Consider the following 11,955-nt stretch of genomic DNA (forward strand, 5'->3'; position numbering starts at 1 on the left):
GTTACTGTAGTGTGTAGTGTGTATTGTTATTATATTGTGTAGTGTTTAATGTTACTGTATTGTGTATTGTGTAGTTGTATAGTGTTACTGTATGGTGTACTGTGCATTGTGTTGTGTTACTGTATTGTGTATTGTGTATTGTGCAGTGTTACTGTATGGTGTAGTGTGTAGTGTTACTGTATTGCATATTGTGTATTGTGTAGTGTTACTGTAGTGTGCAGTGTTACTGTATTGTATATTGTGTAGTGTTACTGTAGTGTGTAGTGTGTATTGTTATTATATTGTGTAGTGTTTAATGTTACTGTATTGTGTATTGTGTAGTTGTATAGTGTTACTGTATGGTGTACTGTGCATTGTGTTGTGTTACTGTATTGTGTATTGTGTATTGTGCAGTGTTACTGTATGGTGTAGTGTGTAGTGTTACTGTATTGCATATTGTGTATTGTGCAGTGTTACTGTATGGTGTAGTGTGTAGTGTTACTGTATTGCATATTGTGTATTGTGTAGTGTTACTGTAGTGTGCAGTGTTACTGTATTGTGTATTGTGTAGTGTTACTGTAGTGTGTAGTGTGTATTGTTATTATATTGTGTAGTGTTTAATGTTACTGTATTGTGTATTGTGTAGTTGTATAGTGTTACTGTATGGTGTATTGTGCATTGTGTTGTGTTACTGTATTGTGTTGTGTTACTGTATTGTGTATTGTGTAGTGTTACTGTAGTGTGTAGTGTTACTGTAGTGTGTAGTGTTACTGTATTGCGTATTGTGTATTGTGCAGTGTTACTGTATGGTGTAGTGTGTAGTGTTACTGTATTGCATATTGTGTATTGTGTAGTGTTACTGTAGTGTGCAGTGTTACTGTATTGTGTATTGTGTAGTGTTACTGTAGTGTGTAGTGTGTATTGTTATTATATTGTGTAGTGTTTAATGTTACTGTATTGTGTATTGTGTAGTTGTATAGTGTTACTGTATGGTGTATTGTGCATTGTGTTGTGTTACTGTATTGTGTTGTGTTACTGTATTGTGTATTGTGTAGTGTTACTGTAGTGTGTAGTGTTACTGTAGTGTGTAGTGTTACTGTATTGTGTATTGTGTATTGTGCAGTGTTACTGTATGGTGTAGTGTGTAGTGTTACTGTATTGCGTATTGTGTATTGTGTAGTGTTACTGTAGTGTGCAGTGTTACTGTATGGTGTAGTGTGTAGTGTTACTGTAGTGTGTAGTGTTACTGTATTGCGTATTGTGTATTGTGCAGTGTTACTGTATGGTGTAGTGTGTAGTGTTGCTGTATTGCGTATTGCATATTGTGTAGTGTTACTGTAGTGTGCAGTGTTACTGTATGGTGTAGTGTGTAGTGTTACTGTAGTGTGTAGTGTGTATTGTTATTATATTGTGTAGTGTTTAATGTTACTGTATTGTGTATTGTGTAGTTGTATAGTGTTACTGTATGGTGTATTGTGCATTGTGTTGTGTTACTGTATTGTGTATTGTGTAGTGTTACTGTATTGTGTATTGTGCATTGTGTTGTGTTACTGTATGGTGTAGTGTGTTGTGTTACTGTATTGTGTAGTGTGTAATGTTACTGTGTTGTGTATTGTGTAGTTGTATAGTGTTACTGTATGGTGTAGTGTGTAGTGTTACTGTATGGTGTAGTGTATAATGTTACTGTGTTGTGTATTGTGTAGTTGTATAGTGTTACTGTATGGTGTAGTGTGTAGTGTTACTGTATGGTGTAGTGTATAATGTTACTGTGTTGTGTATTGTGTAGTTGTATAGTGTTACTGTATGGTGTAGTGTGTAGTGTTACTGTATTGTGTAGTGTGTAATGTTACTGTGTTGTGTATTGTGTAGTTGTATAGTGTTACTGTATGGTGTAGTGTTACTGTATGGTGTATTGTGCATTGTGTTGTGTTACTGTATTGTATATTGTGCAGTGTGTAGTGTCACTGTATTGTGTAGTGTGTAGTGTTACTGTGTTGTGTAGTATATATTGTGTAGTGTATTGTGAAGTAGTGTGTAGTGTTACTATGTTGTATTGTGTAGTAGTGTGTAGTGTTACTGTATTGTGTAGTTGTGTAGTGTTACCGTATTGTGTATTTGTGTTACTGTAGTGTTCTTCTCTAATTAATCATGTTAAAAATAATTAAAGAGCCACTGCATTAGAGTGAGAGCTAACGCATCATTCCTTCATCATCATCATCATCATCATCATCAGTTCACCTTCACATCTATAACCACACCGTTATACTGTCCTGTAGATCTTCCTCAGACATGACTCTACATTACTGAATTCATCCCATAACCCATTACCTTCAGATTCATTTACTCACCTTAAAGAATTCTATTCATTTTCACTCACATAATGAGTGATTCTGTTACTTTAATAAAACACACAGGACATGGATTTCTTATCTCTAGAGTCATTCTCCTGGATCTAGAGTAATGTGAGAATGATTTTAAGAAGATTAAAAGTAGATCATTACTCTTCATAGATATAACAGACATGTAAATACATTACAAGACACACATAAAAGGAACAAAATGTGTATCATTAAGGGGCCGGATCTATATATATATATATATATATATATGTGTGTGTGTGTGTGTGTGTGTGTGTGTGTGTGTGTGGGTGTATATGAATGTTTGGGGAACATTTATTACTCATAGTGAGGCTTATACAGTTGCAATAATTGCGCTTTACGATCAGATACAGTCAGGATATCTGTTTAATAACTAGCAAATGTGTGCTTCTACACACACACACACACACACACACACACACTCAAACACACACAGCCTTTGTGAGCTTTGAGAGCATCACTATAAAGCGCTAGGTCTCTTGACCTGAGGGTCATGTGTCGATCAGTTGGACCGATCAATATAAGCACTACCTAATCTTTCAGCCTCTGAACAAAATGCTTTGACTTCAGCCTACACGAGCAAAAAAAAAAATAAATAAATAAATCCTGACCTTTTGCTTCATTTGGTCAGCACATCCTCACTATTGTTCTTTTATGAATCACTTTCTGACTCACAGAGTATGAGGCTTCCTATGTAAATGAACCTGGTTGTAAAATAGTGATATTATTATAGATTATTATCTACTTGGGTTAGTGGGATAGAAATAAATAAATATTTTTAAATTTGTGTAAGAATATTACGTATCTCTCTCTCTCAGTGCATCCAGGATGTGTTTTAGGTTCTGATATACAGATAAAAAATATTTTTTATTCATTAATTAATTTAATTATTCAATTAATGATTTATTTTTTTTAATTTATTTATTTTTCATGTGAAGGTACATTTTCGAGTCGTAAGTTGAACAGTACCCTTAAAAAATATGACACCAAAATAAGACCATTAAATAACTTTACCTCAAAAAATCATTTTACTATACGTTCTATATCTAAGAATATATTTTTTTCATAAATTACAAATTTATAAATTCCTTTATCTTAATGAATTAAGCTATTTTAAACGAATCTAATATATTTATTTATTTATTTTATATTTTTTCCTATATTTTAACCCTTTCATTCATAGTGACTCACTTTTTTTTAATGTTGTTGTAAAGCATTATTCACTTTATTCAAGCACATTTCTCTCCTATATTATATGCAAAGTCTCAAAGTGGATCTGTCTAAACCTTCCACAAAATGATGATTATGAATGAAAAATTAGATTTTTTTAGTTCTGAAAAATATTACTATATTTTTTAAATGTTTTCGTTATATATTTTAATATTTTTTGAATGTTAGCAACACACTGGAATGTTTGTAGGATTATTATTATTATTATTATTATTATTATTATTATTATTATTATTATTATTATTATTATTATTATTATTTATGATGTAAAGTATTTTTCCACTTTTATTTTGTATGAAATACGCTTTGAAAAATGTGTTCAAATTTATATAAAATGCAATTTAAAGTAATCTAAACATTTCTTTCTTTCTTTCTTTCTTTCTTTTTTGCCAAAAAAATAAGGTGTCATACTTTATGTGGCACATAATTTTATCATCGTTCTATATTATAAATGATTCTTAGAGGGGGTAAAAAATGTTTCTATGCTCCCATTTAGAGCTTCCCTTCAGAATTTTTTGATTGAACCATTTTTTTGTGCAACTTTTCATCCATGAAATGGTCCATCCATCAGCTGAGAGGAAATGTGCAGCGTTCTTTCCAGTCCATCAGCTACATCATTAACACAGAATGAAATGATCACGTCTGGTCTTTTCCATAAAGTTAAAAGTTTTCTTCACCACAACTCCACTTCTTTATCCCACAATGCCCTGCGCGTTTATTCCCTATACCTCTCAGTCAGCGAGAATTAATGGGGGAAGAAACGGATGGGAAAATGAGCCGGAGCCCTGCAGCACCTACCTGGTTGGAGATGAGGTCCTCACACACAGACAGCGCCATCTGAATAGCGTTGGCTTTGTGCGTGACGGAGATGGCGTTGAGTTTAAACCTGTCTCTGCCGTACACCACGCTTGCCTGGTTCACCGCATCCTTAAACACCTGCTCGTACCGCTTTTGGCTCAGCACCGCGCCGATGTTCACGATTTTCATCTCGCAGCCACCCGGAGCGCAGGAGCAGGAGAGCAGAATCAAGAGCACAAAGAAGCGCATGGTGGAAAGAACCCGAAATCCTAATCAGGTATTGCTGTATGGGATCAGGAAAAGCACCGGGGACACTGTTCAGAGGTGGAAAATCCCGGGTGCGAGGTTCATGCTCACTGCGGCGGAATGCACACGGTCACTGGTCCGACGCTCCGTTTGCGTCTGCGCGTATCAGCTACACGGTTAGAGCTGCTTTGCTTCATTGAAGCTACCTTTATCACGCAGAGATATTCACCTTCTTTCCATGGACCGGGGTTTCCAGCTCATCCAGGCAAAAGGCATGTCATTTCACACCTTATTTCCTGCAAGAACAAAATAATTGTGTGATGCGCTGTCCTAACGCTGCGTGTCCGCTGTGAGAGGCGATGCGGAGCGAGCGACCCGAGCTGCTGTCCGCGGTGCTGCTGACAGCTGGCCTGGTATGCTGGACTAACCGGTACATAATTTCCCCACCCATCCTAACTCTTTCTACACATGAACGTCTGTGGATGCATCTTTACATCCAGTGGTGTTCCCAGGGGTATAGGGTGGGGGGTGGGGTTGTTTGGTAGCATTTCAGGTTTACCAATTCCAAATGTTTATTTGTGGACGATGAACGTTACACACATACAGCACTACCTCAGTACATGCTTGTAGTGCAATTACTGTGCAAAAAAACCCGTTATTAACGTGTCACACAGCACGTCTTATTGTTTTATGAAGGCCTACAAATGTGTGGTAAATGAAGTAAATGTAATTATTTGTCTTGCATCTGACTTGCATCAGTGCACTGCAGTAGCGCCAAACTGAAACGCAATCACCGGACAATCGTGTCCCTAAACCAGCCTTGGAGAAGGGTACGAAAGCGTTTTTTTGTCTGGGAAGGAAAATTACGCACTTGTTTCCCACTGTACAAAAAAAAATAAGACCCCATGTGTGTATTGCATTTTCTTGCAATGAGATGCTGTTTTTAAAATCTTCCAAAAATTTTAGCCAAACATAGCCACACTGATGGAGCCCTTCTCCTGACAATGCTTTTTAAAAGTTGTCACACCAACCACTCTAATAATAAACGTTTGAAATTCTCAGCCGAGGTGAGAACGCCTGAGTAAAATTTTGAACCTCTTGCCTCTGCATAGTGCTCGCGCACGTGCTGCTATGCGCGCCCCGCGGCTCCTGGACTTTCTGCGTTGGCGTTGTGAATGATCACACTTCACCCAGGCGCAGCTCCAATATATAGTGGGGCTTTTTTCCTGAACCAAAACCCCTAAACGAATATATATATATATATATATATATATATATATATATATATATATATATATATATATAACAAAAAAATAATGTAAGAGGCATGAAATATGTTATAAGAGATCTCATTAAAAAGTGCCAATTAACTAAGAAGGAACAAAAGGTGCAAGCAGATGGGATCTAGACTTGTTTCCCATAAACCCTGAATGTATTTGTGTCAGTCTGAGAGATCCTCATTAAGTAAATACTTAAAATAGATATAAATATATTCTAAAAAAATTATGTTCATTTAAATGGAATTAAGATGTTTTGTACATGGGTGAGCTATAGCTCAAACTAGCCTAGGAAATATCAGTTGAAATAAAATACCAGACAATGTAAACCATTCAGTTAAATACAATTATGACAATTTGTAGAAAAGTAAATATTAACATATAAGAAAATATCGTTGATTGAATTGACATTAAAAAAAAATAAGACTCAGTGTGACTCAGCAGTTGTCCAAACTGTACAAATGTTCTGTAAGGACTAGGGACCGTTCGACTGAGGAGGTAAAAATACACAGAAAGGTTTTGGGTACCAGAGAGGGTGTGAGGCTCAGTCAATCTGTGAATAGATTCAGCTTCGAGGTTTGCTTTAAGTTTTGACTTGCTACAGGTAACAGACGTCCACAATGAGGTCAAACACCCATCCATCTATTCATTGTCTATACCAGCTTTATTCCTAATTAGGGTCAAGGGGATCTGCTGGAGCCTTTCCCAGTACACATTGGGCAAAAGGCAAGGGTAGACCCTGGACAGGTCGCCAGTCCCTCACACATATAGACAGACAACCACTCACACTCACTCCTATGGGAAATCACCAATCAACCTAATGTACATGTTTTTGGACTGTGGGAGGAAACCGGAGTACCCGGAGTAAACGGGGAGAACATGCAAACTCCACACAGAAAGGCCCCGGGATTCGAACCCAGGACGAGGTCAAACATTTCTGACAAAATCATCACACTTTCCAGAAGCGTGGTTTCTGACTCGGTGCCAGATTTATTTTCATTAGTCTGCAAATTTCACATGGAGACAGCTTAAACAAATTATTCCGCAATTTCCCCTGAGAAAATGACTGATATTTCTGGACCCAATGATGTCATCCAAGGTGTATTACTTGTGTGAGAGATTTGCGTGCAACTCGCATGAGGCTAATTGCCAGCCATGAGCTTGTGAATCATTCCTGTAAGCACAGCTGCTCAATTATGTAACCTAGTCTTCCATATTTCTCCATTTTCAATCACGCCGAAACCCAGCCGAGAGCCATCTAGGCATCTTCTGCCCAGACACATGTTAAGCAGAAAGCTCATTTTTGATCATTATGCCTCTGCAGTCCTTCTTCTGTATTACATATCTCCTCTGCGCACTAACATCAAAAGGGGTTTTATTAAAGAGTAAAACAAAGAGTCCTTTCATAAAAGTAGCATGCACTCCGAGCAAAGAGTATAGCTTATGATAAAGAAGAAAAGAGAGATGAAAAAAACATCACGGTTGCCAAGGAAACAAGGCTGTCTCCTGGAGTGTGAAGTTGCAAAGTATTCTCGTGTAGGCATTTTGTAAACGCGGGGTGTTAATGAAATGAAATGGTACTCATGCACCATGCAGGAGCTGATTCAAGCTTTAAAACAATTCAGTATTTAGAACATATCTATATATAGAAATATACCAAAGGGGTCATGCTGTTTAAGGAAAACAATCCATAACATGCAACCTGGTGCAACATGTAATGTTTTTAATGTGCTTGTGCTTTTCGTCCGACTTTAATGCATTTAATTTTGCGTAACGTCAAGTTGGTTCCTCTTCTGACTTACGTTATAGCAGCTGTAAACAGCTGTTCCATCGCTAACCTTTCTTTTTTTCTTTCTTAATCAGACAACAAAAAACGCAGCAATCACAGTGACTTGTCCCAGGGGACGGGGCAAGTCTCCACCCCCTTCTTGTCATTGGCTTGTTATCCGATTGTGCGTAACCTGTTATGTGTTAGTTTTTACGTCTAAGCATTTGTTTTCATCTGTTAATTCTGTATACTTCCTGATTTTCGTTTGTTTAATAAGATTTAAAGGTCAATCAAGCCTTAATAAATCACGTTATGCATTCTCATCCTGCCTTTATGCACCACCCCAGATCCTTGAGACTCCTATAAATGCTGAATATACTGTATGCGGTATATACTGTATGTGTCATGTCAGCAAAATTCTGAGAGCTGTTAGAAAGTGATAGAAAGTGAATCCTCCTGTCCAATCAGATTCAAGAAATCAACACTGTTCTGGTATATACACTGACCAGGAGCATAACATGCTGATCGCTGACCAGTGAAGTGAATAAGACTGATGATCTCATCATGGCACCTGTTAGTGGGTGGGATATATTAGGCAGCAAGTCAACATTTTGTCCTCAAAGTTGATGTTAGAAGCAGGAAAATGGACAAGCGTAAGGATTTGAGCGAGTTTGACGAAGGGCCAAATTGTGATGGCTAGACCACTGGATCAGAGCATCTCCAAAACTGCAGCTCTTGTGGGGTGTTCCCGGTCTGCAGTGGTCAGTATCTATCAAAAGTGGTCCAAGGAAGGAACAGTGGTGAACTGGTGACAGGGTCATGGGTGACCAAGGCTCATTGATAAACATGGGGAGCGAAGGCTGGCCCGTGTGATCCGATCCAACAGACGAGCTACTGTTGCTCAAATTGCTGAAGAAGTTAATGCTGGTTCTGATAGAAAGGGGTCAGAATACACAGTGCAGGACGGGTCAGGGCTGTTTTAGCAGCAAAAGGGGGACCGACACAATATTAGGCAGGTGGTCATAATGTTCAGTGTATAGCAAGCAAGTTCTTTCAGTAAATTTCCTACAGTCATTCATTAATCTGGTTTAATGATTCAATAATTGAAATGCCATATGATGCGAAAATTTAATCCATCCCTGATGAATTTCCCCTTGGACAGAAACTGTTTTCTGATTCCTGTCGTGATTGCTAGTGTCTAACTGTGAATGTCAGAGTGTTTCACCATCGGAGCGATGGGGGATTTGTGAATTGGGTCGCAATTGATCTTGATAGGCTACGCTGTGAACTTTAAATAATGTATTAGGCCAACGCGCCACATGGGAGCACTTTATTTATAGCCGGGCAAAGTTTATCGAGTATGCCTGTGCATTTAAAAGTGGTGGGTGATATGGAAAGAGAAAAAAAAAGGAGAGAGATTTCAGAACGCCAGGTCATTTTGTAGCTGAATACTCCAGGTATGCATTATGAATAAGTGGTTCAGTGTGTGAAAGTGCTGAAGTGTGTTCCCTCGCTCTTAAGAGTTGAGATCACTCAGACTGGATCGCTCTTACTGGGCAAGCGACAAGACCTTCGTGTCCCTCCCACCGCTTGACACATCAATACAGCTGGGCCAGGCTGCACTGCAGCAGTTATATAATGACGCTCCTGCCAAAGAACACACACACACACACACATAGATATATACACTATACCACCCACAAGTGTAAAGAATAGTAAAGGCACTCTATGGGAGAAGGCTGACACACCTCTTTCCCTGAGCTGATTTCTCCTACTGCAGAGAAGAGATAAAGGAGAGCAAAAAAGAAGCGGCTGTGGAACCAGAAAACGAAACTGACCTCACAGGATGCGTCTCTAAAAAATCAAACCCAATAGAACGAAGGAGGCGCTCTTTCTTTTTTTTCTCCCACCCATGCACGACTTTTCAGCTTCTAAAAACCCTAAAGAAAAGCTCTCTAAAGCTGCAGCTCTCAAGAAGAAGGGCACAGATGGGCAGTTTATTATTAATGACTATAAGCCATTTTTGCCTTTTATTGTAGCAGAAAGCAAAACTGACACGTCTGTGTCTGAGGCTTAATACACAGCAGACATCTAAATTGAAGCTTTTCAAGCCTGAATTCATTAAAAACCTCCAAATATCCTCCAAATATCCAAAACTCAGAAATGAAAATGAATTAAAAAAATCCAAATAGCCTCCAAATATCCGAAATACTAAAATTAAAATGAATTAAAAATCTAAATATCCTCAAAAAAATCCCAAAATTAAAAGGAATTAAAAATCCAAATATCCTTAAAAAATCCAAAAATGAAAGGGAATTAAAAATCCAAATATCCTTAAAAAATCCAAAATCCAAAAATTAAAGGAATTAAAAATCCAAATATCCTCCATTTCATGTCACTTTTCACTTCATGAGTGTTTTAGGAATATTTTGATAAATATTATACATGAATTAACTATTTAAAAAAATGTGTCCCTGTCCCATGTGTCCCTGCAGAAGTCTTGTTTCGAAACCAAATTATGCGTCAGATCAGAAAGTGGGATCACAGTCACAAAGGGAAAAAAGGACATTTTCAGCATGAGTCAAGTCCACTGAATATCTGTGGCTTTGCACCAACTTCGGAGGGTTGCTATGGTTATAAATTATGTCAAATCTGTTCCTCCAAAAACTAGGACGCTGAGAGGCAGGGAGGAATACTTCACACCAGAACAAAAAGATCTCATCAAATCAACAACTAGACAGAAAGAAATCATCGTCCTCATTTGTATATATTTTTATTTTTTTTTTAAACTGACAGCTGATACTGAATCAAGTTCCAGCTTCTTAAGGTTAAAGTAGATCTTCCTAAGTACATAAAATTGACCATAATTCAATTAAAGGTGCAGTCTGCGATGTCTAAACATGTTCTTATACCTTCAATTGTCATATACATTTAAAGATACTTAAGGGAATATGTGACGCACAATTCTGCTTTTGTATAAACATGGCCACATTTTTTCATTTCTGGCTTTTATTTATTGATTTTAGGGGCCAGAAATGGGCTCCACCTCCATATCGGATGAAGCTGTCCGACTCCGCCCATCCTCCGTTCAAAATGATTTCAATTTCTACCATGTTATTTCCCGTCTCTGTTCATACTGTGTTGGATTCATCATAATAACTATGTTAAACAATAACAATGTGTTATTTTTCATCTCTACCTTCCCCATAACTCTAAAACATGCCACTTTAAAACATTTTTTTTTACCACATTACAAATTTTCTTGTCTCTAAAGTGTAAAATTATGATTAGTGCATGCTTAAAAATTACATACTGCTGCTTTAATTTCATAACCCATTTACACTTTAATTCTAGATTAAGGCAGTGGATCATATTCAAAGAAAAATGTATGTGTTTTGAACAGAGGGAGTGGAAACGAGTTGTACTGCTGCTGTAGTATGCTAAAATCACATATTGCTCCTTTAAGCGCGTTTGTCAAGCCTGTATAGGTTTATTAATTCACACATTCTGCAACAGAAGGCCTTGCTTTTCCTTCACTCTGGGTCAGTGTCCTCATTCTAGGTTGTGAGAGTGAACAGAAGAACGAGCACGAGGACGGGAAGAAAGACTAGCATCAGAAAGCTCAGCTCTACCATATATAGCATCACTAGCAAAGCCACATAGCAGCACCGGCACCGTCTCTGCATGCCCCGGATGGCCTGTACGAGTCCACGAGGATACTCGAAACATCCACACACTCGGGCTGTCTCAGCCCGCCCCAGCAAACACTGCTCCAGAGTCGAACAGAACCCTGAACCGACTTCTGGTTCTGACTGCGGTGTCAAGCTTGGAGGACTTGTACAGAAGGTTATATCCTCCTGAAGCCTGTAAATCTGCCACTGTAGAAGCGGGGTTTTCTGCCGACACAGGGGGCACTGTACTCGAGAGCAGTCCGCTGCCCGCTTGAGCATGACGGCCAAGCAGCGCTGGCACACGGTATGGTCACAGTTTAGCAGCACAACGCTGTGGTCACCCTTGGAGTGGTAAGGCTCGGTGCAAATCGGGCATTCGTCTACAGCAGAGTCGGTAGGTTCCTGATTCAAACAGCCAAGCGTCCTGCTGATCCCACCACCTGTCCTCTCCGTCCTTGACACCGTGTACTCACTTTCATCAGGACGTAGGATATTAAAATGTTCATTAAGCAAAGGTTCTTGAGCCAAACACTCCCTTGGGTGAATTTCACTCATGTTTGGTCCATCTGTAGCTGGGTTTTCAACACTCAAACATGGCTCCTCTTTAA

The 11,955-nt window shown here is 38.4% G+C and overlaps 2 protein-coding genes across 9 annotated transcripts in view; both read right to left on the bottom strand.

Annotated features, from left to right (window-relative positions):
* The window catches only part of grin1a (glutamate receptor, ionotropic, N-methyl D-aspartate 1a), a 35,965-nt gene extending 30,882 nt beyond the window's left edge, over nt 1-5,083 (bottom strand). For 3 of the 8 annotated variants that reach the window (XM_058416504.1, XM_058416502.1, XM_058416501.1), the window contains exon 1: nt 4,386-5,080. In XM_058416504.1, the coding sequence (XP_058272487.1) occupies nt 4,386-4,634 (249 nt within the window). In that variant the 5' untranslated portion in view covers nt 4,635-5,080. Of the gene's footprint in view, nt 1-4,385 lie in introns of all 8 variants that reach the window. The other 5 variants (XM_058416499.1, XM_058416497.1, XM_058416500.1 and 2 more) reach the window with 4 other exon arrangements.
* Nucleotides 5,084-10,541: 5,458 nt separating this feature from the next.
* Nucleotides 10,542-11,902, bottom strand: LOC131369140 (E3 ubiquitin-protein ligase RNF186-like). The gene has a single exon (XM_058415604.1). The coding sequence runs from the start codon at nt 11,900-11,902 to the stop codon at nt 11,234-11,236; it is 669 nt and encodes a 222-aa protein (XP_058271587.1). The 3' UTR covers nt 10,542-11,233.
* Between the last annotated feature and the right edge of the window lie 53 nt (nt 11,903-11,955).

The sequence above is a fragment of the Hemibagrus wyckioides genome, linkage group LG18 (assembly GCF_019097595.1).
Source record: "Hemibagrus wyckioides isolate EC202008001 linkage group LG18, SWU_Hwy_1.0, whole genome shotgun sequence".
NCBI lineage: Eukaryota > Metazoa > Chordata > Actinopteri > Siluriformes > Bagridae > Hemibagrus > Hemibagrus wyckioides.

Coding starts and splice junctions, on each gene's coding strand:
- LOC131369140 (XM_058415604.1), bottom strand. CDS start 11,902: ATGAGTGAAATTCACCCAAGGGAGTGTTTGGCTCAAGAACCTTTGCTT.